This window comes from Sus scrofa, chromosome 1 (genome assembly GCF_054392235.1).
Source record: "Sus scrofa isolate SSC_HxYL_T2T_F1_AM1 chromosome 1, Sscrofa_HxYL_maternal_Yorkshire_Landrace_v2.0, whole genome shotgun sequence".
NCBI lineage: Eukaryota > Metazoa > Chordata > Mammalia > Artiodactyla > Suidae > Sus > Sus scrofa.
Window position 1 is genome coordinate 11,485,725 of NC_139383.1, and position 26,975 is coordinate 11,512,699.

General features: G+C 43.0%; 1 protein-coding gene and 1 long non-coding RNA gene across 7 annotated transcripts in view; one reads left to right on the top strand and one right to left on the bottom strand.

Moving 5' to 3' along the window:
* NOX3 (NADPH oxidase 3) overlaps window positions 1–26,975 on the top strand; it is a 102,561-nt gene that overhangs the window by 12,904 nt on the left and 62,682 nt on the right. For 2 of the 6 annotated variants that reach the window (XR_014844235.1, XM_021086590.2), the window contains exons 6-10: window positions 2,392–2,573; window positions 6,784–6,913; window positions 11,858–11,950; window positions 13,840–14,093; window positions 20,035–20,197. Coding sequence is in view for 4 of the 6 variants with exons in the window: in XM_021086590.2 (XP_020942249.2) it covers window positions 2,392–2,573; window positions 6,784–6,913; window positions 11,858–11,950; window positions 13,840–14,093; window positions 20,035–20,197 (822 nt within the window). In the remaining 2 variants the exon portion in view is untranslated. Of the gene's footprint in view, window positions 1–2,391; window positions 2,574–6,783; window positions 6,914–11,857; window positions 11,951–13,839; window positions 14,094–20,034; window positions 20,198–21,893; window positions 21,970–22,552; window positions 24,339–25,432; window positions 25,753–26,975 lie in introns of those variants that run through there. The other 4 variants (XM_085023106.1, XM_085023102.1, XM_085023112.1 and 1 more) reach the window with 4 other exon arrangements.
* Window positions 1,473–8,593, bottom strand: LOC146405924 (uncharacterized). The gene is made up of 3 exons (XR_014844271.1): window positions 8,236–8,593; window positions 5,577–5,880; window positions 1,473–2,643 (listed from the first exon to the last, which is right to left on the bottom strand). It is a non-coding gene; the product is annotated as an uncharacterized LOC146405924 (long non-coding RNA).

Sequence of the window (26,975 nt, forward strand, 5' to 3'; positions counted from 1 at the left end):
TAATTTTAAAAAGCTGGAGAGCAGTTTCTGCCAAGTGCTAACATCAATTTCACCTTTAAAAAAAAATAGTTTTTTCTGCCATCAATGTTGCCAAGAGGTTATGAGCAAGAAGAAAAACTTGTGCTAATTAGTTTATAGCAAAAAATAATAAATATGCCTAAATGAGGAATGCAATAACCTGTTAAAACCCTAACATGTAAATTTTTTAAAGCAACTCATGATTAGATTTTTTTGCCAATGTTAGACTAATAAAGAATGTGAAGTGCCATTTGAATTCAAGGATGATGAATTGGATGTCTTCATTTCAATTTGCAAATTGTTTTCTGGATCCCTTCTCCTGTGTCATGTTTTGACATACGTGTGACTAGCTAGTTTGCCAAATCCGATGCTGGGGATAGCAGCTAATTCCATAATGAGACCTGCATGGCCAGTGACGTCATAATGCCAATTACTTGTGTACACATGTGGGAAACAGAAAGAAAACCTGAAGTGTAGCCACAGAAATCCATCTGTAATGATTGACATTTCTCTCCTCTAATACACCCTCTACCTCTTTCTTCCTGATTTATGTAAATTTTTGCCATGTGCTACCTACCCTATTGGAATATGTATTCAGCATCAATACCAAGCTCAAAAATCTGTATTGCCCAAGAAGAATTCTGAGACAGTACACTCCAGAAATGGAAATACCTGCATCACTGTCTGGGCCATCTCTTTAAGTTACCATTTCGCCCATGCAGCCTTATTTGAAAAACAAAATTCAAAGTTTCTTTTTGTGGAAATGTTTCTATATCATGTCCCCTAATTATCCTTTAAACATCAGGCCATTGATCAGGTTAGATGACTTTAAACATCAGGCCATTGATCGGGTTAGAGCTACGTCTTCTCAACTGATAACAATTAAAAGTACAAGTTTCACAGTCATAAGTCAAAACTACAGATGCCCTAAGCCTGAGGGAGTAGAATGCCCTTGGTGTACTCATTTGAGGTACCTGGATGCCTGCTAGGGTTAACTCTTCTCACTAAGGCTCTAGAAAGTTCACTGATAGACACACCCAAGAATAAATCTCCACACTTTGAAGAAACTATATAACAAATAGTGTTTCTTATCAATACTTTAAAAGCAATTTAACAAGATGATTAAGCTATTCCCAGTACAGTCATTTCAAAAATTTAGAAGCAGTATACTATGTAAGTACTAATTAAGTTCAGGAAACCCTCTAATTTGGGTATTTAGAGAAATGGGTATCAGTAACACAAAGTGTGCATTATAGAGTATTTCTAAAGAGGCATAGTGGAATTATTTTAGAGGATCCATTGCAACTCAAACCGGTCTATAAATATGTTGCAAGACAAGGGAAGTGGGGATTTGCTTTAATAAGCAGAAGAGAATGATTTGAAACGAGCATATCATCTGATGTAAATAGATTTCTAAAATACCTGAGTACACTTGAAAAAAAGTCTTTTAAATGTTTTAGACATACCCAATTTCAATTTTATTTCCACTGTTTGCTCTATAAAGAAAAAATAAACAACAGAGAAGTTCCTGTCCAAATTACCTGGAGATCTCAAAGCAGCCCAAATTAATGAGGTGTTACTGGCAAAAGATACAGTGTGAGTTTATTGAGCCCATGGTTATCTCCACGATAGTAACACAATGAGTGAATACTAATGCTTAGCGAGAATATGGGAAACTCACAATAAAACACAGTACTTTGTGATTCATATTCTACATGGCTATTTAACCATCCTCTGCACTCACAGATCAGAATTCTGGCCCTTTGGCAGAATCTATCTGATAAGAATAGCTGTCTCTTTATTGATCACCCAGGATTTACAAAGCCTTGTTCCAAGCCTCCTGAGGTAGCATGAAAGCAATGCAAGTCATGGTCCTTCCAATTAAAAAGCAAGAGCAAGGAATAACTGCCAGGGGAACAGAGTGTGCAGCAGCTTTATTAGGAATGCCCCTGAGGGACCTCTCAAAAAAAAGTGTTTATTAATGTTAAGATGCAATTAAGCATGACAATTCTCATTTTTACTTTAAAAGTTTAAAAACTTGAAACTCTGCTTTGTTTTGCAGTATTGCATATTAAATTGTATTTTCATATATTGTCCTAATTTCAGTTCAGCATAACTTTGACACGACAGTTGATTTATACAGATGGAGAAAAAATGTAATTAATGAAATGGCATTGGGCAAAATTTGAGCGTAGTGAATTTCCACCCTTGGGTGGAGTGAGGAAAGGGTAAGGTGTAAGGGGATGCTTTCTGAGCCTAATATGCCTCTGATTAGAACATTTTGAATTGCTCCCTGCTTGGACTGTCAAATATTGATTCAAAAATGGAAAAATAGGACTGAGACGTTAATGTCCTGGTGTTTGTTTCTTTTAGAACACAGTCACTGAGTTGCTAATGACAATCTCAGGTGCTACTGGCCTGTTGATCTCACTGGTTTTGATCTTGATGATGACCTCTTCCACCGAGTCCATCCGGCAGGCATCCTATGAGCTGTTCTGGTACACACACCATGTTTTCATCATCTTCTTTATCGGTCTGACTATCCACGGGGCAGGGTGAGTCCTTACAGCGCTCAGTGTGTAAGATTCTATCTCTGCGAACCTCAGGGTAGTCCTGGAAAATCTTCTGGATGGAAGAAAGTGACACATAGGACTAATGGACACATAGAACGTATGAAAAAGCACTGCCACTGTGGTGAACATGTTGTTAACAACACTGAAAATAAGCAACATGGGTGGTCAAGTGCTATGTTTATTTGTCCTAGCTACTTCTGTTAGGGAGTCTTGACATGTATGTTAGATCGAGGAATGTCAGTGAGTGCTGGATAGCAATAGATGTTATGTTTCATTCAGAACCTATTTCCACAGATCTAATTTATAGAGGATTAATCAGGATATAGAGGTAGGTAGATAGGTCGGTAGATAGATAGACAGGTATATATACATGTATGTATGTATATATAAAATCTCTAAACCATAAGAACTGCAAAATGGACAAATGAGAAGGGAAGGATGTCAATAATGCTTTTAGATGAATTTTTTAGGAAAATATATGGAAAAGAAAATTTATTCTTTGTCATTTTTCTGCTCTAGACATTAGAGTTACTACACTTTGGTAAATTAATGTGAACTTAGCTTATTTTTAATTTTTAACATTTTCAATGTATTTTTCAAGATAAGGTTCTGATCACCTTTTTCCCTTTATTTATTTATTTATTTATTTTTCTCCCAGTTTTTTCCTCTTGTTTTTTGTTCTTAAAATATGGGCCCCAGGACAAGTGGTTGGACTTCATATGCCATTGTTCTGGTACCTGTTACCTGTCCTGGGCTTGTCTGCCACACTGGTGTCAAACAGGGAGAGTTAATTCATGCCCCCGTGCTGTCCCAGCACTTGGCATCTAGACACTGATGAATGAGATCTCCCTCTGGATTCTTTTGTGTAAAAGAAGAGCCCTACTTCTCACCTTCCCCATCTCCTCTGATTGGTCAGAATGGGCAGCATTAGCTGCTGTAACAAACAACCCCCAAATCTCAGCAGCTGCATGGCTGTTGGCCAGCAAACTCTTCTGCACACAGTCACTCAGAGCTCAGGCTGCTTTCACCTGTGGCTCCTCCCTCCGTTAGGTCCATCAGCCACTGGATGGAGAAGAGATGCAAGGGAACTTCCACGGGGCAGGCTAGAAGGATCCCATCCACCTTCCACTGCCTGGAACTCAATCCGGATATATTTTTTGACACCCAAATTTTACTTCTGCTTGACCAGAATTATCCATTAGGAAACCCAGTGTGGGAGGGGACAGTGTTTGAGATGACAGTCTGACCTTGGCTCTGTCACTAGTCATCAGAGTGACCATGTGCAAGCCTTTTTGATTCTCTGGACCTCAGTTTTTCTATCTGATCTCTAGGATTCCTTTTTGTTCAGACATCTCATAAAATATTTTTTTGCCATTCAACACGTGCCTGATACTCTTAATTTCTTCATCAGGAAGCTAAAGCAGTATCTGGAGTATAGCACCTTTCAAATATAATGTTTTTAATTCTTTAAATATTACCAGACTGGCCCTAGGCCAATTAACCAATTGATGTGTGTAAGCTAGTTTGTCCCACATCAATTATTTCATAAATTGATGCCTTTTATTCCCAGGCTAAATTTTCAAAGCACGTTCATATGCATGATCAGTTTGACCCAGACAATAGCCCTGTCTGGTGAGATGCTGCTGTTGTCCCCTTTTCTTAAGGAGGAAACAGATGTTCAGAGGGTGAAGTGATTCACTCAGGATCCCAGGACAGGAAGATGGCAGTCAGACCCAAGACGTCAGTCTTCAGACCACCACACCTTTACTGGAGCGGATCACTGACTTGGTGACTAAGACATTTTTTGACACAAGAATGTGGCCAGTCATGTTGCAAAGCCCTGCATGGCTTGCCAGCAGCTCCTCTGCCTCCTACGCCTACATGGTAACCTGTCCTGCACTGTGGTCTCCCACCACAGCAGCGGCTGGGAGCAGAGGGGCCTGGTCTCAGAGGTGGGCTCTGTTTCTGTCCAGATCTCAAAGAGCAAACGCATGGTCCAAGCAACCATATGGCTGATCAAATCACATGCCGCACAGTGATTGTGATCATGAGTGGGCGGGCCCTGTGGCAGCTCTTCTGGATTTGCACCTCAGCAAGGCAGCTGCCTCTTCCAGTGTCCCCCTGTCCCACTCAGGAGCTCCCCCCATCCCAGCCCCCCACTTCTTGAAGAGGGTCCAGTGCTGCTGCCACCACTGCCTCTGCCTGGTTAAGAGCCCCTACCATCAGCTTGTCTGACTCACAGACATGGGAGAAGGGAGACTTGTCCCAGGAGGCGTATTTTACCCTAAAAAGCTGGCCATCCCTCTGCTAATTTTTAGAAACCTTGTCAGTCAGTGATCACATCGATGCTGCCTGGCGAAAGCTTTCCAGCCTCTTTTAACATTAAAATACTTGCAACTGACTCTTCTGAATGCATCATCCCTCACCCTGACTTTTCATGTGTAAGGGGAGGGATGGATGGTTTGTAGTCCCCAAGTGTTCCACCCCGAAGATCAAAACCAGCAGGCCAGCCTTTACGGGTTCTTCTGCCCATGCCAGGCTGTTAACCCCCGTGGTTCATTTGAGAGGCTCTTCATAATCCACATGTGTCTGCACGTCCTCTTCACAGAAATTATGCATATGCATCGCCGTGACCCTTCCCCGGGGCAGTCACACCCTGGTGCATTGTAGAAGCACAGGAGGATTTCACTGGGCAGTGTTTCATTGGAGATATTTTTTAATATCCAAATAACATTTCATAAGATGAAATTTTTCCGTCATTTTAACTTAGTCGAAAGGCTTATTTTGGGATAAGGGCCTCATTTAATCTTCTCAGCTTGAAGTATTCCACAGCTACTGTTTACAGCGAAAAGTAATTTGCAAATTCTATACAAAATGCCAAGTAAAGTAGGATTATTGGAATGTGTTAAAGCCCACTAATCTTCCTATTATGGGATGGCATAGATGAAGACATGAAAAGTTTAAACATTTTAAAAAGATACTTACTGCAATTGAGAAATGTTCTGAAGTTTCTTTAGACCTTATAAGAAATGTTGCCTCAGGCCTGAAAGTGAAGGTGTTAAAATTTACAGATTTCTTTCCTCTGGCTCTCATGTTTTTATTCCCTCTTCCTCTGTCTGGGTATCATTTGCTTGGGGGAGATTCACAGATAGTTTTGCTCCTCTGACGCAGAGGGATGTTAGCGAGTTTGGATGGCTTCCATTAAACAGACTAACAGACTGGGACAAAGGCCAGGGTGGCAGCTCTCCAGGCTGTTTCCAAGGGCATCATTGCACCCTTCTCCCAGGCCCTACGATGCAATGCAAAAGGAGACATGTTACTCCACAGGCCACCCAGCACCTGAGCTGTGTGATGCTAAACTTTCTCGGTCTGCAGGACCATGCTCCTCAAAAACAAATCAATGCATTTTATTCCCAAACACCTAGGAATTGAGCATCTCCTAGATTACATGACCTCGGCACCGCATGCTTCACAGCCTGTGTACCAGGGGTAAGGGGAGGAATTTGTACCTAAGCAACCTGTCAAAGGACAGTCGTTACTGCATTTGTGGAGACTATAATGCAGCAGGATCACAGGACCCGATCCAGTGCTCTATTCACGAAGGCCATTTCCCTTTTTGGCTCTCAAATTCAACAATGTCGTCTTGAAGGCACATTTCACACGGACCTATTTTGACCCTATCAAATGCTAAGCCTGCTATAGGTCACTGCGGGGGGGAAATGCCATTATTCAGGGCACTTCTGTTGTCTTCCTCACTTGACATCTTCTGGGGGCTCAGAAATAAACCAGGAAGGGTAGAAGTTCAATACATTTGCAAAAGACCCAAATAGTACAAAGTTAGCCAATTAGCCCAAATCAGCAATCAGGGCAAGATGTAACCTAATTAAATTCAACAGTCTACAAAAGGATGTGTTCAAACAATTTTCCTTCATTATGAATTCTCTAATATAGACACGTTCAATTTAACACAGGGTACCTCAGAGGGGCACTTCTTTTCTGGGATCTTCAAAGTTACTCGAAGCTTCTTAAACTCCTATTTTTAAAGTTGTTTAGGGAAATACACCACAGCCTGGATGTTAAGACAGTGGCCGTGTTATTGCACTGTAGAGTATGTATCTCTGGTATCACAAGACTGCACAAAACCACTTCCAAATTTTGGACTTGTGTTCTGCTCTTTTTTTTTAATGATCAGTCGGATCGTTCGCGGCCAGACCCCTGAAAGTCTTCTGCTCCACAACGTCACCTTCTGCAGAGACCACTTTGCTGAGTGGCAGACAGCTGCCCGGTGTCCCGTGCCTCAATTTTCTGGCAAGGAACCTTCGGTAAGAATGAGCCCAGGAGCTTTTAAAAATAGCTGTCGCCACTGTTAAAACAGCTGGAGCTTTTATGTGCTTGAAAAAAGAACAGCCCGTGTCACTGCCAGACAAAGCCAACTCTTTATTAAGTGTGCTAATGGAGAAATGGAGTTATGGATAATTTTAAGAGAAGTTTCCTGCCAAAAGCACTCTATTCGTTTTGAAATGTGTTCTGCTCCTTACGTTTAAATGTGGATGTCTGTGAGCGTGGGAATTCAGAGCCCCACAAGCACAGTCATGTCTCTGGAGGAGTCAGAAAGCCGGTTAGCTCCCCCACCCTCCACCTCTGCAGCCTCAGCTGCCTGCTGCCCCTCCCTGTGCGTCTGCCCTCTCCATTCTGAGAATGGACAACATCATCCCTTATCCACGACCTGATAAGAATTGTACCCTCTTCACAAGCTTCCTTCTTTCCATGACTCTTCGGATGGAAAAAAAAATCTGAGTTTACATGCATTTCCTTCCTTCTCTAATTAAGCTTCTATAACTGAAATCATGACAATATGAGCCAAAAATAGACTTAATTAGAGTAGATGATAATGTCCACAAGATCTCAAAAGTAAGATTTCCCCGGTATGCTGTAAGCACTACAGTTGGTAGCGTAGATTAACAGAAATAATAATCCTGTTTGGTCTCCTCGTGTGTTTTAGAGCAATGCAAACCTGGGGACAGCTGGGTAATGCATGAAAGAAAGCAAATGAAGCCAGCAGATCAAAACAAGGAGGAAGCAAGTGCCAAAAAATAGGAATCACAAGAACATGGGAAAATAGTATAAATTAGATGGTGAGGGGTCAGGATATTAAGTCATCCATATATGAAGAGCATAGTGAGGAACTTTTTTGAAAATCCTCAACTATATTAGATGAAGGACCGGATTTTAAGGGTGGAAACTGCGAGAAGGAATGTTTAAAACCGAGAGCACTGGAATAGATGTGCCCATTAGACTGTGGTTCTTTTAATAGCCAGTATAGATTGTCTCTGTCTTAAACTCAACTATCGGTGGGCACTACCCAGCCTGCATATTAATGAGGAGCATGAATGCCTCGCAAAAATTCTCAGCTACAGTGTCTCCATAAAAAAATCAATGCGCTCCCACACCTCATGCCTACAGACTAGAGCCCGCTCCCCGCAGCCTGGGCTGACATTAATTATCATTAGAAAGGGGCACCGTACCCACCTCTCTGTTCACTCTCCCCTGCTACACCTCCTTGCACACCCACTCTCATGTTGTCACTCTTTCCCATTATTTTTAATGGACCCTGATGCAAAGCATGTGTGGGCTGTGCACTTACCGCTTGGCTGAGCTGTACAAGATGCTCTCTGATGTCTCAGAGACATGAACTCCAAAAGGCATCCCAAGGACAAGGAAGCCTTGTTCCCATGCTTCACTGAACCACCCCTACCCTAGACTCGATCTCTTCCTCTTTGCCTTTCTCTGGACTCGGTGCATTTTCATGGTGGAATATTTTCCCAATGGAATATTTATCGCTTCACCCTCAGTGGTGCCCCGCTCCCATGTTAGGGCTGAGGATGCTTTGTTACATCACTTCATATAAACCCAACTGATCAAAGGCCTGATTAGACTCTGCAGTCCCCTGCTGCCCACCTTGTCCCCCTCCCCCTTTCTACCAGAACTCACAGATGCATGCAAGACTCCAGACTCTAGAATTCCCCACACAGTCCATCACAAAAGATGCCTGGTCTTCCTTAGCCAAAGAAGCTCCTTTTTGCATTTCACTATAATATGAACAAATGATGATAAGACTGACACTTTTTTAGTTACTAGGGAATGATGTCAACCTATAGGAAGAAGCTTTAACTGAGGTAAATTCAGCACACTTTTTTGCCAAGTGGCCGTTATGTACTTGGTGTCTCACTAGAGGCAGGATTCAGAGATGTGGTTCCTGCCCCTGGAAATCTTATTGTCTAGAAAAAGAGGCCTTTCATAAACACACACATAAAATAAAATCAAAGTCAGCATGTTCTTATTTTCTGGTAGGAATGAAAAGCCAGGAGTGAAAGTAGAGGAAACAAGTTTTATTACTGCAGCTTTTAAATCAACATGGTTTTATTTCTGCCCTAAAATACTCACTATACCATGACTTTTTTGAGTATTTTTGGAGAAGGAAAAATAATGCTAAGATTCCACCAAGTATTTAGCATTAACAAAATTTAGATACTAAATAGCTCTTCCTCTTTATTTAATAGATGGAGGTATTGAGGCCCAAGGAGGTTTCATTTCTTTCCTATGGTTACAAAAGGCATTCCCAGCAAAATTACATCAAGGGGCCAGAGCTCCTAACTCTGTGGCCATGAACTTTCACCCCTGTACTCTTCAACATTTGTTCTGAATCTCTGGCCTCCTCCCCTCCACATTTTGTCAGCTCTCTGCTGCTCTCTGCACGTATACACTCCGGACATAATATTTCTCTCTGCAAGTAAAGCTGAAACCTTTAAGAGCTTGGAGAGATCCCAAATAATAACTGCCTTCAGCTCTCCCATTTTACAAAACAGAACATTTAAGCATTAAAAAAAGAAAAAAAAAAAAAAGATTTTCCTGAAGGCATAAGGTGAAGGAGATAACCCTAGGACTAGAACCCACGTCTTCTGAGACCCACCAAGGTTCTGCCTGACCATGCGCCCCTCCTGCTCTGGGCTGTGTTTCCTTCTTGTTTTTACTCACTCTTGCCTATCCTGGTCATCACTTCTAGGGTATATATCCTTGAATATCCTCTCCGGCCATCCTCTCCCTCTCCCCAACTTCCAGGAGCTCCAGGAGCACCACGGTGTAACCTAAACTGGGCCTTCCCCTCCTGGGGCCATTAGAGACTGGAGTGAGACCGAACCGAGGATGAACAGCTCACATGCTCCTTCCTAACTAGCTATGCAGAGAAGAATAATCCATTCCACTTTGCCAACGTGAAAAAGCAGAGACCATGACTGATTTGACACCACCAAAATGAAGTGTGTGATGTCTCAAACTTTCTATGGGCATGGAAGATTATTCGTAAAAATACATAGAGACTACATGTGTTTTTGCAAATCTCTCTCTAGGCTTGTATGGAAAGAATTGCGTTCTTGCTGTCATTTCTGTAAATATCCAAACCACTTCTCAAAATACTTTCTGGTTCCTTTGAGCATAAGAGACCTAAGGAGTCACCCCTTTGGTCCAGCCCCATCCTTCATGTGTACCCCTTCCTGTCCTTTCCCTTATTCTGATGATCACCCCCACCTCACCCACAGCGCAGGTGGACAAAAGGTTTTATTCTCTCCGCTATTCTGAACACGTTGCTGAACCCCACTGAGGCAGAAAGGAATAAGTGGGTCAAATTGCTTTGTGGTGCCTACATAAACCGAACCTTTATCAGGCTAGCAAGAGGCTCCTGGGAAAAAGCACAGAAGGTTGATGTCGGTGGGAAAAGGTGCCATACAAACAGACCCAGAATAAACAACAGAGATTTAGGAGAAACGAGAAAGATAACAAAGGCAAAAAAATAAAACAATGCTGAAGGGCTTGTAACCTGTCAACAGAAAAGATGGAGTAGGACAGTGGGTAGGGGAGTGATGAGTGGGGAGATGGTGAGTCATTCGGTGTTGGTGAGGGCTTAGTGAACGCCTGAGTGCAAGAGAAGGCGATGCCCTCCCTGCTGGGAGACAGTGTTCTAAGAGCAGGTGCTGGAAATTTAGAACTCCAAGGGGGGAATTTCAGGAAATTAGGAGAAGGCACGGGCTCTAGTCTCGGATGCTGGCTCCCTAAGCAACTCACCTACTCCCAGAACGTTACACTTTTCCATCTTTAAAAAAAAACTAGACTGGATTTCCAAGAACCCTTATCATCCTAAAATTCAATGAATTAATGAGTCGCTAATGTTTTGTAAAACAAGTGTCAGTTCCAACATCAGCACTGGGCAGACAGAAGTGTGAGCACCTGGGGAGAGCACAGGCTGGGTGGCCAGGCTGTCTGGGTTCACATCTTCACTGTGCACCTTACTTACTGCCTTAGTGATTGGACCATCTGTTCCATCTTGCTGAGCCTTAGTTTCCTTTTCTATAAACTAAAGAGAATGCGATAGGCCGCAGGAGATTGTTTGATAGCAAACCTCGCATAAAACTTCAAAAATTTTAGGTTCTCATTCCTTCCCTTTTAGAGGAAGCAGGCACTTTATGTTGTAACCCAACCTTGGGACAAGAGTAGTCTGCTGGTAAACTGATCCTTGCTACTGCAGAGTACACTCATAAAGGCTTAGCACGGAATGGAAACATTCCCTGTCGCAATTCTCCAGACAAGCGTCTAGGCTTTTGTTCAGAACCTGTAAACCTACATTTAAAGTGCTGAGAAATTAACTTTATGTTTTACTCCAGACGACATTGGCTATACCCACATGTGCGGGTGTGTGTTTCTGTGTGGATGTGGATGTGGGTGTGTGAGTTGCTTTAGGCAGACCCCCCACCAAGTTCTGATGTGTCATTGGCCCCCCAGATTACCATTTAGAATGTCTTTATTGAATTGCTCGTGTCCTATGTTGACTCAGTAACGTAGTTTGTAGGTAAGTCTTTGACTTTGGCCGAGTTTGGGAGCATTTATGACCCTATCATATGTAACATAAACATCAATCTGCTTTCTTATTTCTTTGTAAATTCAATTATTTCTAATTACATAAAGGCATCATTGATCAAGTAAGCACAAAAACCAATACAGAAGAGTTTAATCTCTTAAATAAGCTTGCAGACGTCAAGGAATAATTGAATGTTATGGTATTTAATACAAGGAGACATCTTTGTTGTTGATATAACTGGCCCAGAGTTAAAGGAGAATGTCTAAGCCCGATCGTGTTATATATTGATTGGTTCAAATTGAAAATATTTGGATTCAATTTTCATTTCCTTTTCTTCTCCCTCTGCTGTTCTCTGCAGGCTTGGAAATGGGTTTTAGGCCCTGTGGTCTTGTATGCATGTGAAAGAATAATTAGGTTCTGGCGATTTCAACAAGAAGTTGTCATTACCAAGGTACGCGTATAGGTTTATGTCTGAATAAAAACCTGAGTGGAGATGAAAATTTTTTATTAGCCCAAGTTTTTAATTTGCCATTTTTATTGCAGAACTGTCTGTAATTTAGTGGCTCATCTTCTGTTCTAATAATTGCTTGTATCCTGTGCATCTTTTAGTGAGACTAATTTTACCAAAGACAGAGTCAGGGCTCCATCCTGGTACACAGATTTCCGCTAAAGGTTATGGTACAGCACTGGAGTCATCTGTATTTTCCCTTTATTTCAGTTTCTCTCCAGGGAGAAAGAGGCAGGCAGGCCGAGAAGGCTTCACACTGATCATAGCAACTCGGAGTATGGTTACCACCTCCTCCACCACAGGGAGACACAGGTGTCTCTCTCTCTCTCTCTCTCTCTCTCTCTCTGTCTGTCTCTCTCTCTCTCTCTCTCTCTCTCACACACACACACACACACACACACACGCACACACACACACACGTCATGTACGTGGGTTTCCGAGTACACACACTCACGCTTGAAACCACTAAGCAGAAGAGGGGGGAGCAGGCGCCCTCGGGTTCAGAGGAAGAAAGGTGTCCGCCCTAGTGAAGAGGGTGTGCTAGGATGTCCAGGGGCCTCTGCCCCGGGCCCACCTGGCGGGCGTGTTTTCCAGGGCTCGCCTCCCTCCCCCAGCTCTCCAGTGTCGACCTGGCGCTGGAGGATGACATGAGCAAACTGATCATGAATACATGCCCAGGAGATTGAAAAGTTAGCCACTCTTCCTGCTCCCACACTCCCGTTTTGTAAATGTCTTTGAAGAAATTCTCTGTTAACCAAACCCGTACAGCTTTGCTAATACAACATTAACAGGACCCTCTATCTCTTTCACTGCCTTCATGAAAGTGGATGCCTAGGAATTGCTTCATATTTCTACTTTAAGCTGTTTCTGTGTTGCTGTTTTTAAGTTAAGCACCAAAGGATATCAAGCTATATCAAGAGCCAGACAGTAAAACTTCTGGAAATCTAGAGCTGTTACTAGGGAGACCATTTAACAGCAGAATCAGAACGAGTATCAGTAGGGAGAGGAAAAACAGAACTAATGGTGAAGATGCTGTGAAATTCTCTTCTGAATGGGAAAATCCTGTCGTAGGAGTGAGACACTAGGTTTCGTTCCATTGTGCCTCCTGCCACGAAAGAAGACATGGGGCCAGGAGACAAGAGGGACGTCTCAGAAGGGAAATCAGCACTTTGCCTCTGATTAGCAGCAAGTTATAGAGCTCCTTAAAAAGCAATAGCCTTTGCATGATGCTTTCTTAAATCTAACACTCAGAGCCTAGGTAGCAGATTAGATGAGACTAGACTAAAGCCAAACCAAACAAGCAAAACATTTCAGAGTGAGTTTGAAGATTGTTTCATACTTAGAAGAAATAGTGGGGGGCACATCCTAAGGGATTAAGAAAAGATGCATATCGTTGAAAATGGTAACAAATGGACCTCTACATTTTAAAACATGAAGTTAATTCTGTGACTATTTTAATAACTTGAAGTGTAATTAAGGGCTAGATGTGATATACCAGCTTATTTTCTCTTGGGCCTGAAATTAACTCTGCTGCAGAAAGCATGGCCACTTGAGACAGAAAATCACATGCCAGACACCACTTTGCCCCTGGATACAGCCACCCAAATTTCAGACCTATCACTCTGAAGGACATCAAGGTCATTTTGCTGGAGTTGCCAACCCAGCCATAAAAGTGATGGCAGAGATCCTTGGAAAGTCATCGTGAATGGTCCCTGTCATTACACCTCAAAAAAGCGGATGTAAAAATCTGAAAACCTTTGATGGAATGAAGCCCATTTCCTTCTTATTTAACCTGAGTGAAAAAAACCAACAACTCTGTTGCTGTCATTCAGGTGGTAAGCCATCCGTCTAGAGTCCTAGAACTTCAGATGAAGAAGCGCAACTTTAAAATGGCACCAGGCCAGTATGTCCTGATCCAGTGCCCATCCGTATCCTGGCTGGAGTGGCACCCCTTCACCCTCACCTCTGCTCCCCAGGAGGACTTCTTCAGTGTGCACATCCAGGTAGCAGGAGACTGGACAGAAGCTTTATATAAAGCCTTTGGGGCAGAGGGACAGGCCCTGAGGGAGCCCTGGAGCCTGCCAAGGTGGGAGCCCATCTCTTTTTTATGTATAGGTTAGAATGTTATAAAAAGTAAGGTCTTCTGGTGCATCAACATGCGAACACCTTCAGCAATATCGTTATTCTAGATGGTAAATAAATTTGAATCCACTTCGAAAATTTGAGAATCTCTATTTAAACAGTATAATTCTGGAGTTCCCACTGTGGCTCAGTGAGTTAAGGACCCAACTTGTCTCTGTGAGGATCGCTGGCCTCACTCAGTGGGTCAGGTATCTGGCATTGCTGCCACCTGCAGTGTGGGGCTTGGATCCAGTGTCGCCATGGCTGTGGTGTAGGCTGGCAGCTGCATCTCTGATTCAGCCTCTAGCCTGGAACTTCCATATGCCACAGGTGCAGCTATTAAAAAAAAAGAAAGAAAAAGCGCGACTTTTAGAAATATATATATATTTCTGTAGATTTCCAGTAGAAGCAAGAACATTTCTTTACAAAACAAATGACAAGTGTCCAACAAACGCAGGTGATGATCTGGGGAGAGGGAAGATCTGGCTTTCCCAGCTCCACAACATCCCTCGGCGGATTATAAGCAGCTTGTGATGAGAAAGGAAGCCCTGTAAACTGTTTGCTACCCTAGTCTGAAGTTTCTCCATTATATTTTAAAGTTTATAAAGTTTAGTCTTCAGAAGAAGGATGCTTTACAGTCCAAATTAACCTGGCAGGCCCCGCACATTGGAGAAAGAGCTCAGCAATTAGACTGAAGCTCAGAAAATGACAAAATTACCTAAGAATCAAGAAAGTCAGCATTCAGCCAATACCACATGTGTATGCAAAAGGTATTGATCAGCTTCCACTGTGTGTCAAAAACAGAGATGTCAAAACCTTGCCTGTGTTCTCCAGGCCTTCAGGAGGTCTGATGGCTCAGCACTGGCCTGCAGGCAGATGAGTTAAGTTTGCTACAAGGAAGACGTGCAAAGGGTAGATCTGAGAAGGTTGGAGGAGCACTGGCGTCATCTGTGGTTGCCTGTGGTTGTCGTAACAAAGTGCCATGAACTGGGTGCTGCAGCAGAATGAGACCAAACAGCAGAATTGTGTGTTCTCATACTTGTGGAGACTGCGGGTCTGAAATCTAGGTACCAGCAGGGCTCTGATCCTCCTTTCCTGGCTCCTCCTAGCTCCTCCTGGTTTGCCAGCCATACTTGGCATTCCTTACCTGCAGATACAGCATTTGAATCTCTGCCTCTGTCAGCACGGTGTTCTTCCCACTTGTGTGTGTGTGTCTCTCTCTGTTGCTGTGGTCCCTTCTTCTTCTTCTTTTTTTTTTTGGTCTTTTTGCCTTTTCTAGGGCTGCACCCGTGGCATATGGAGGTTCCCAGGCTAGGCGTCTAATTGGAGCTGTAGCCGTTGGCCTACACTGCAGCTCACCCCAATGCCAGATCCTTAACCCATTGAGCAAGGCCAAGGATCGAACCGCAACCTCATGGTTCCTGGTCAGATTCGTTAACCACTGAGCCATGACGGGAACTCCAGCTCCTTCTTCTAAAGACTCCGATCCTACTGGTTAAGGGTCCACTTTCCTCTTGAATCACCTCATTTTAACTTGACTAATTACTTCTGCAGCAGCAATCCTATTTCCAAATAAGGTCATATCCTAAGGTACCCAGGGCTCAGATTTCAGCATATCAACTAGGGGGCACAATTCAGTCCCTAACAGCATCCTCTGCAGAAAAGCCTGGGCGCAGGACAGAAGCCCCAGTGTAAATCACCACACCTTGGCTCCTTTCAGTAAACAGTGACTTAAAGACGATCCCCATTCTTACTCCAGGATAACCCAGTAAGCACTCAAAGCCCATGTAGAAGGCCCCAGAAAAACAGGGACACACACAAAAAAAAACTGAGAAAAACGTAGTGAAAGAACTGGATATTTGAAAAGAAGCATCAAGAGCTACCCTCTTCTGCCATCCTTGGAGGGTGTCAGGAGCTGCCAGACAGTGGTCACGGCAGTAGGACGTGTGAGTGGATGAGAAGAGGCACAGCCTTCATTTCAAACATTGGTACTAAAGAGTAGTGATAATAAACGAAGTACGGACATCACCTGCTCTTTCACACACACACAGACACACCGGTCCCAGCCCTCCCTCAGCATTGCCAGTATGGGTACCTTCATACTATTGGCAAGCCTGGTTTCTGCTCTGAGTGTGACAGACATCAACCAAGCCTCCCCTGCACAACCAGCCAGCGTTTAAGCCAGTCCCCCAGCAAGAGCTCAGGAGGTGTTTCTCCATAGCACCCTGCTTTCTGTCTCCAGAATGCGTTTCATGATTTGGCTCCTCTGCTCCACCTCCCACTTCCTCCTTGCACTCAGCCGTTCTTCCAGCTCTTGCTTCTCTCCCTCCCCGAGTACACTGTCCTCAGTGCCTTTGCCACTGCTGTTCCCTCTCCCTGCACACTCTTCCCAGGTCTCTGCTCTCATATCTTCTAGTGAGGCCTTCCCTTCCCATCACGCGTGGTCGCTGTGCCCCAAGCCTTTCTTTCTTCCTCTCCACCTGACACACTACATATCTGCCAGTTCATTTGTTTACCGTTCATCTCCCCACAGAAGAATGGAAGTTTCCTGAGAAAAGAAACTTTATATCTTTGATTCATTCTGTTGACCCCAGGGCCCAGTACAGGCCCTCTTAGCTGGCAGTCAATAAATATTTACTGAATGAATAAAAAGGAGTCACTGTATGCAGTGCAGCTTCCATTCATTTGTTAAATCATTTGACCTCTGCCTCTAGGTATGTGTAAGTAGGTGTGTTAGCACTAAACCACCCAGAAACCTAGAATTTGTTTAAATCTTCAACATATGAAGAATCCGAACTTTATTGAATTTCCTTCGATGATTTTACCTCTCAGGGATGTTTTAATTTTGGATTAAGTCAGACATGGTAGGGAGAACATCATAATTTTTCACTGCTTTGGACCCAGAAAGGATTTCATCCAGCCCCAGGAATCCACAAGGGAAGGTGACTGAGGAGCCCAGGAGCAGAAGCAAAGCTCCCAAGATCAGGGAAATTCTTCCTCTGAGTGCAGGAAAAAGGGAGAATGTGAGGTCTTTTAAAAGTCCTCACATTAACAGACATGCATTACTGTATGTGAAATAGATAAACAAGGACCTACTGTACAGCACAGGGAACTGTAGTCAGTATCTTGTAATAACCTATAATAGAAAAGAATCTGAAAAAGAATATATGTATGTATGTATGTATGTATAAACTGAATCACTTTGCTATATACCTATGTACAATGTAAATCAACTCTACTTCAATATAAATAAATAAATACATAAATACATAAATAAATAAAGACAGCCTTTTGAAGTAAAGTGGAGGAATTTCTCAGAGTCAGTACTAGAGTTTTCAGTGATTTAATCTACCCCCCAGAGCCAGGGCGCCAACATCCAACAACCTGGGTTCAAAGCCCAATTTTGTGTGAGGTCTTGGAGGATGTATGTGACATCTGCCTCAGTTTGCTCATCTCTAAGATAAAGATGATAATAATAGCCTGTGAGGTTTTGTTTAGGATTACATATGACAGTTCATATGCAGTTTGTTTAGCACCATGCATAGTATAAATAAAAGGTTATCTACTGCTGTTATTAGCAAGATAAGAAAGGTCACCTACCACGGAGAGGACAGTGCAAGTGACGATTAGACAGGGAAGACAGCGTGGGTGCGTAGAGGTTGTGGGTCCAGAGAGTCAAGACTGGAGGTTGATGAGGAGGGTGGGTGGTGCCACTGGCTAGAAGCAGCAAGGAAGGGTGATGTGGGTGCTGGAAAGGGGTCTTGTTTCTAAGCTGCATTGTTAGAAACTGTATCTGAATCAGACAGGCCAAGCGAACTTGATAAACAGGAATTTGTGCAAAGGAAGCCAATTCAGTATTGTGAAAAATGGAGATATTTGGGTCCAAAAAGAGAACAATAGGTATCATGATACCCAGATCAATTCTTTAAAGGTGTGAGAGGCCAAATAAGAGAAAAGATCTGGTTTGTATTTCTCAGGAGGACAAAAGGCCCAAGAGGTCCGAAGACAGACTTCGGCGAGACAGGAGAATAAACTGTCCAGTCCTTAGACCTGCCCCTCAGTGGAACAGGGGCCCTGCGAGTTCACATGGGGAGGTGATCAGGGAAAGGAAAGATCCCTCTATCAGCCTGGAGGCTAGACTCAGTATTCCCTCTGCCCTTTCAATAGAGTCTCAATTCTAATTACGCAGAAAGTTGTTTGTTATGCAGTTCTGTGGATCCTGTGGCACAATTCTTCTTTGGGTTTAATTGTTATCTTTTAAAATCAGTGTCAAATAAATCCCAAATACAACTAATTATAAAAAACAATTAACAGTAAGACATTTTAATCGTGGACGGTTCCTTTTTTTTTTTTTTTTTTTTTTTGGCTCCCAGTTCCCCTTATCTAATTATTTATAAAAGAATCTACTCTAGGCTGAGATACTAACCCTTTCTGATTAATGACCTTTTATTTTTATTCTTCTATTTCCATATATCAATATGTAATAAAGCCTTATTAATTAAGATTAACTTAAGGAGAGTTCATTTGAATTATTAGGAGGTCTGGCGTATGGAATATTTTAAAGTAAACCCAATTGAACTTTCATGAACACATAGTAAGCCCACATGGGCCAACCCCAGTGCCTTCAACAGATACCCCTTGGGGAATGGTTATGAATAACTTAGAAGCTTTTTAATTAGCATATCTTTGTTCATATGTAAATGTGTGCTTTTGGAAGAGTTGAGGTTATTTAATACATTCTGCTGACTGAAATATTTTAAACATTCCCTTTACAATTTATTCAACAAATTGTTACTGAACAACTCCATGCCATGTCAGGTGCTGGGCTGGTGGAGGGGGGTGGTTAGGGCAAAGACAGGCATGGCCCCTCCCTCCACAGAACTTAGAGTCTAGTGGCCAAGAGAGACACCAGTCAGATTATGCACACATACTTATACACGCACACCCCTCAAACAACTGTGAAACTACAACTGTGATGAGAGCTACAGAGGTACGTGGGGTTATAAATGATCTAAGGGGGGATTTAATCTCATCTCTCGTCTAAGAAATCCATGAAGATGTCCCCAAGGAAATGGGGACTGAGATAAGACGTCATGGAGGGTAACTATGAACCAAATAAGGGGAGAGAAGAGAACGTGGGCAGAGTATTCCCAGTGATTAATTGGATTATTACGTGTAAGGGCCCGTGGCTGAAGGGGGTTCTGTGCCCTTTAAGAAATGAAAGAAAAGCCAGTGTGGAGGTGATCACTCGAGATGGAGCAGAATCCAGGGGTCGGTCCATTGAGGACCATGTTAAAGACGACGGCACTTATCCCGTGCATATGCCTTTTCCTCATAAACATTTTCTAAGCAGAGAGAAAACATCCGTGCCGCCCCTGGCCTAATTATTACAGATTTTGAGTTCGCATAATCTGAAATAATGAGTTTTAGGAAATCCACATAAGCAATAAATTATTCCAAAATTATGTTTATTCCAAATGAATGGCGTCCATTAGGCTAAAATTATATAAACATACTAAGAGGTGGGACGGAATAAATAAAAATGAGAGAGTTATATTAACAAAAGGACAGGCAGATAACCCTTCTCAATGACCTTGGTGCCTCTGCTGTTTTCCTCTGATGGCAACTGGGAAAAAAGAACAAAAGGAAAAGAGAAAGCACCCCCTGCCAGTCTTCCTGATGCTTGAGGGTGAAACAAGCTCCTAAGAACTGTAAAAAGAGCTGTGCCACCAGGCAGGGCGACATAGCCCGCTGCCACATGTCCAAATAGGGCGCTCTTGAGCACGGCGTCAACCTCCCCGCACGCATTCACCAGCACATCCTACACAGAACACTGGTTTGGGATGGTTTTGTTTTTAAGAGCGGGGTGTTTTCTGAATGCCAAAAAGCGCCTTTTGTGATTGCAGGCTGGCGGTGGACGGGCCGTTCGGGGCTGCCCTGACGGATGTGTTTCACTATCCAGTGACCATGTGCATTGCTGCGGGCATAGGGGTCACGCCCTTTGCCGCTCTGCTGAAATCTGTCTGGTACAGATGTTGTGAGTCACAAACCCAGCTGAAGCTGAGCAAGGTATGGAAAAAAATCATCAGTTCACCCTTCCATGAAGTAAAAAGTTCAGTGTCCTTCTATCTATCATCTGCCGATTCCTGGGGAGGGTTTTAATTAACTAGGAGGGATAAACTCAAGGATCCTTAACTATACTTACGTTCTTAAAAATCTCCATTCAGTGTTACATTTATGAGAAGGGTTATGTCTAATCTTGTTAAAGATGACAAGACATAAATTTTATTGCTTCATTGCCATTACAGGACATGTAGTTGCTCATGTCAGTGAAATATGGACAGGCTGCAAATGGCTATGTGACTGGGCTGTGGTGAGTGGTATTAACAGGCAGCGTTAGATTCCTTAGCTCGATGCCATGGTTGCAAGTGTACAATTTGATATTTTCAGCTCATGGTCTTAATTGAGAAGCAAAAAGGCCACAGTTGTGGTTCCTTTGTCTCCTTGCTTGGTGTGGCCATCCAGCCCTAGGCCCCCCTTTTGTCATTCCTTGTACGTTCTCTGACTAGCCACCTCCATGGTTCCCTTCGTGCCTCAGTCCATCCCATAGCTGAGCCATCTTAGGATCAGCAGCAGACACTGGAGTGACAGGAGAAAAGGAACCACACTAACACGGAATGGGGTCAGCTCAGGAGGCCCCAGGATGTCAGGCAAACCTAGTTCTAGGCATGGTTCTGCCACTTCTCTGATTGACACGCTAGCTGCGGTTCCCTCATCTGTCAGAGGGAGACACGTGATTGCATCAGCATGTCTCCATGTGTGTTCTACAGAACGGTAGTCAGAGGGTAGGGTCCGCTAAAAAGAATTCTTAGTCAACTCACCAGAAAAGCTATGACAGATCCCCTGTAGGAGATCGCCGCCTTCTATGAACCTATCCCCTGATTTCTGCAGAAAAGAACCTCCTCCCGTTTTGATTCACCCGCTCTTCTCAAGCGTATCTACCCACCACACTTTCTTCACCTACCATTCTCTCAGAAACAGCGCTCTGAGAGGCCTCGGGGCCAGGCCAGATGGAACCATCTCTACGGGTGGGGCTTTCTCAGCTAAGAAATTAGAGTATCTTTTCGTGAGTTTCCAAGTGACAGGTGCTTGACATAACATTTTCTCGCTTTATTTTTATAATCTTCCCAACAACCTTACAAAATAGATAGCACAGGTTCTGTTTTCCAAATGAGGACTCTGAAGCTTTAGAGAGACCAAAGTCATTTTCTGAGAATACCCTGTTAATGAAAGACACAACGGGATTCAAACCCAGGTCCATCTGGCTCTTGGGTTTCATACAACCCACATGTGGTGGGGATGACTCCCACCTGCTGTACTGTAGGCAGACTGTGGTCAGAGTCCACCCCAGCCCGATTCCACCCTCTCTGGCAGCATCCCGCAGAGTGCACCCGCTCCCCTCTCTGAGCTGGCTTTCCTGATCCTCACGATGGAGAAATAAGCATCCATATCCAACAGGGAGTTTTAATACCAAATAAGACAAATAGATAATGTGGAAACATTGCCTTGTAAATGTGTGTAAAATTATATTAAATGTGTGTTATATCTGCCAAAGCTGTAAATAGATTGCTAGTACTACCATGGATGCTAAGAGCCTGGATTACTCAAGCATTGACCATCTCGAAGGCAGGGAGTTAGGCCTTTCACACACACTACTTCACATCACCTTTCTGAGGCACTTACCACTTTTATTCACATTTTACAGAGGAGGAAATTGAGGCTGGATCACAAAGCTAATAAGAAAGAGTTATGTTATGACATTGTCATAATGCATCTTTCAGGTAAGTAGTGTCCCCACATTACCAGTGAGGAAACTGAAAGCTAGCAAATATCAGAATGAGAATTTGAAACCAGGTCCTTCTTAAGCTAAATCCCATGTTCTTTCCTTTGTGCTCCAATACATTTAACCAAGGGTTTTAAGCTGTTTGGGCTGCTATTTAAAAAAAAAAAAAAAAAAGCCATAGACGAGGTGGCTTATAAACAACAGAAATGCATTCCTCACAGTTCTGGAGGTTGGGAAGTCCACGATCAAGGCACCGCAGACGTGGTGTCTGCTCAGAGCCCCTTCCTGATGCACAGATGTCATCTAATAGCTCATCTAATAGCTCTGACTTCCCACTGCAGAAGGGGACAAGAGAGCTTTGTAATGGGCGCTGATCCCATCCCAGAGGGCTCCCCCCTTGTGACCTAATCACCTCCCAAAGTTCCCAAGTCCACATTTTGGGGGTAGGTTTCAACACATGAATTTCAGGGGGTGGGGAATGGGGCCACAGTTCAGTCTGGCACAAAAGAAGCAAAACAGACCCTGTTTTCTATGTTTGGACCCCGCAGAAAAGCTTCGTTATGGTTTGTGATGATTCCTAGGTCTCGGTAAACTCTTGCTGTCTGCCAAGGAAAACCCACTGTAGCGGCTCAAAGCTTCATAGTTCTTGTTACACTAAAGGTCGCATTATGCTTCACACGGAGACGGTGCTGGGATCGTGCATCTGACATTCATTCACTCACTCGCTCAAGGACAGTCTCTTCCACACCTACCATGTGCCACACCCTCTCATCCTGACATGAAAAGCCTGTCACTCTCCTCACACCAGACGTATAATACCTGACCCTTCTCTCAAGATCCGTTACCCTATGCTGTTCTCCTTTTATATCATTTATCTTTCTTTTTTGTGCTAAGGTTCATAAAGTACCTTATTTCCCTTAACAGACTCTGAGCTTCTTGAGCATGGCTTCTCTGGATATCTTCATAATAAGAGACATATATATTTATACACATACATACTATAAATTTTGAATAAATCCATGGATAAATGTCTACATCCTCAAAAGAATGAACGAATGGCTTCTGCACAATTTTCTATGAACGTCTGGCTTACTAAGGTTAACGTTTTTATTTAAACAAAAAGACTATAAGTTCAGTAACTTTATAATTAAAATAATACATTCCAATTATTTTATTGCAAATAGGAAAAAATCTTATAGGACCCCCCCAGAATCTTAAGGTCCATGTAGGAACCCACAAAATCTTGGTATTGCCTCCTCTCTCTCGAGTCCATTGTTATTACTGGGCTCTATTTATGGGTTTTCTCAAGGCCATTTCAGTTGGAGGGCTAAGCAGTTACCACAGAACTATAAAACAGAGACTTTGATCTCTATTCCAGGAAAGAGGAACCATAGGATTGGAAATAAAAAACAATGTTTTCATGACTTTTAAACATTGGGAGTAATATTGAGACAATCCTCCACTGAAAATAAAGATAGGAATAATAGTATACGGGAAAGAAGAAGCTGAAAGGATAGGATCACAGAATCGAAAGTGTTTATCTGCCCACCTTTGCACCTGACAGTAGTTAGAGTGGACAGTGATGTGTCCAGAGTCCCTACCGGGCTAGCCTCAGACTCAGGGCAGGAGCCTGCTTTTCTGATTTCAGAGCTCTTTTATGAAAGAAGTGAGGTTTTATGCTATTGAAAATTTAGGCTGAAAATCACACTTAAGACCCACTTCTGCATGCCTGAGAAAAAGTTTAGGAACTTTCTCTGTCCTAAGGCAATTCTGTGTTTGTTTGAGTACAGCCATCATTAGGCTTATGTAACTAATATTTGTCAGGGCCGCCCACATGCTTTTGATATAAATACTACTGCTTCCACTCACCTGTCAGCATCTCTGTAATTTTTTTTAAGTGCTACAGAGCAAAGCAGTGCATTCTTACCTAACAATGTCTTCATAATTCTAGATCCAGGCTGCAGTTTTCAGAGTGTTCCTTTCTGCAACAAGAAAAGGGGAAAAAACAGCATAGGGGCTCAGAGCTGGAATTTTAAGTGCAGTTGGTTGGGATTTTCTCCCTCCAGTGTAAAAAATACCAGTTGCCATAAAGGCAGGCACTTTTACAGACCAGCCATATGTTGCAGGTCTACAGGAGAAAAAAATTTGCTCAAAGTTCCCGTCGTGGCTCAGCGGTTAATGAGCCCGACTAATATCCATGGGGATGTGGGTTTGATCCCTGGCCTCGCTCAGTGGGTTAAGGATCCAGTGTTGTTGTAGCTGTGGCGTAGGCCTATGGCTACAGCTCCGATTAGACCCCTAGGCTGGGAACCTCCATGTACCACCAGTGCAGACTTAAAAAGATGAAAAGAAAAAAAAGAAAAAAAACTGCTGTAGAAACACAAATTAACAAAAATTTGCTAAGAAACCCTACTTTTCTTAGTTGTGACCGTTGTAAGCTACATCTCTTTACTCTTCTCCCCTGCCACTTTGTTCTAGAACACTGCTAAGTAAAATACCAGCCAAGAGCGAATAGGATCATGTGTATCACTTTCTGTTTGAAGCTGGCATTTTTCAGGTTTCTTTCTAGCTGTCTTTTATTTTCAAAGATAGTGGGGCAGAGGAAGAGAGAGAATCAGTTAGGACAAAACTTCCCAAGAAGGCAAAATAACAACAAATCTAATGATGACCTGCTGTGAAGAAAAAGTTGTAATGTATTAAAGGGTATTTTCAACACAAGAGTGAGAGCCAGACTTCACTGAGTTGGAGGCAGAGGAGAGCACACTGCTCCTTTGGGGTGAGAGAAGGGGGTGTGGGTGGTGGGGCTGCCTCTGTGACTCGATGTGGACCAAGCCGAGGGTGAAAAGGCCCCTCGGCGAGGAGCGTTCCCCAACTCCTGCCGAACGGGGGTGATTAATTCTGCATCACACTCAATTTGTGAAAAGAGCCCTTGAAAAAAATTGGGACAGTTTGCTTGTGCAAACTGTCAAAATGATGAATGAAATAGGTGTGTACCAACAGGGAGGGAGGGGCAGATTGCTGACATAAACGTATTGGCCTCCACATTTCAGTTCTTCCTAAAACCCTGGGCCGTGGAGTCAGAACCGAGAACGGCCAGCTGGATGCTTTGGTTCATTTTCTTAACTGCATGTGTAATCTTCAGACAATAATAAAATAGATTATAGAAAAACTGAGATAATGTAATTTCTTCATAAATTGTCTTCCTTTATCAGCTCAATAATACATAACCGTGCTAATGGGTATTTATAGTGTGTCCCATGCAAAATGGCCTTTGGGTTCTTAACCTAATATAATAAACAGATAATTCAAATAAAAAGACAGCATGGGCCAGTGGGAACAAGCAAGGCAAAGAGGCCCAGAAAGGCAAAAATCCATACTCCACTTAAATATATTAATAAAACAAAGGCGGGCCTGCTCTCTTTTCTAATGAATGAAAAATGCATTTCATTTAATCTGTTTAGTTTGAGAAATTATTTACTTTCGCTTTCCCTCACCCTGGCACTCTGGCTACTCCTGGAATTGATCATCTCTGGTGACTGCCGAGCGCTGTGATAAATGGAAGCGGGAGCACGAGGCCAGCTTGCATCTCCGGGAGACACAGGTGCTTTTCATCTTTCACTAGGTGGCCTCTAAAGACTCCGGTCCCCCATGGGGCCTCCCCATTGCCCTGTGGGGAGGTGACCAGTATTAATATTTTTAATATCTTGGTTTATGAACCACACAGGCCATATATGACTGCAGGGTGCTTGTGAAAGATTCAAATAAAATCATCTAAAATCTCCTTTCATTCACTTTCCTTCCCAAACTAACCTCTACCACCATCTTGCTCTCCAGGGTTCTCACTTGAAACAGTTGAGTGCCTCTTATTCCATTCTTTTTCTGCCCACGTATGTGCGCATACTCACCTACACACATAGGCAGGGTGTTATTTTATTTCCGCATGAACAGAGTGGGGGGGGAGAGAAAGATATGCGTGGTGTGTTTTTGTTTTCCGTCATAATGTGGCTTGCAGCTCCTTCAAGTGTCAGTGTCTACGTACTGACCTTATTTTATTTAGCACCTTCAGCGTATTCTGTAGTATGGCTATCTCACAGTTGATTTAATCATTCTAGCGTTAATGATCATTTCGGCTGCCCAACAAGTATTTTTTAACTATAATTAGAAGGAACCGAGACGCAATAAATTCAGTCCCCAGACAGAGGGCAAAGCAGTAGCATAGCCACGAAACCGTTAACATTAAGCATAACCGCTTTAAGAAGTCTTAATGGAGTTCGAACTGTGATACAGTGGGTTAAGGATCTGGCATTGTCTCTACAGCAGCTCAGGTTGCTGTTGAGGCTCAGGTGCCATCCCTGGCCAGGCACAGTGGGTTAAGAATCTCGTGTTGCCTCAGCTGTGGTATAGGTGACAGCTGCAGCTCGGATTTGATCCTTGGCCCAGTAACTTCCATTTGCTGTGGGTGCAGCCAAAAAAAAAAAAAAAAAGGTTGACAAAGACTGTCTTAGTCTTACAATGGGTAATAGGAAAAACAATTTATGATTTTATCTCTTTAGAACTGGATGTGGAAACCCCATTCGGGAAGCTTCTCAATAAGAAGAACTAGTTGCTTCAGAATGTGTTGGCTAACATATTCATCCAGGTTGCAGAACTCAAGGACGCACAGCGTGTAATTATTATGCAATGCTGTATGCTCAGCCTGCACCCTCATGAACAACCTCCCTCTTTGGAAAGGAAAAAACCCCTTGCAGAGAGACTCTGGGCCCTAGGTGGATAGTTGGATAGATAGATAGGTAGATAAATGGATAGATAGATAGATAGATAGATAGATAGATAGATAGATAGATAGATAGATAGATGGGTCATTTTTGTTCATATTCCATCCACAAGAAATGGATTTGGAGTCTAAAGAAATGCAGGTTGTATTTGAGGTATGTCTTCCACTTGTGCTTGGGGTGCCTATCCAGGTTGTGGCACGGGAACTTCTGATGGAAGAGTCTGGAACTC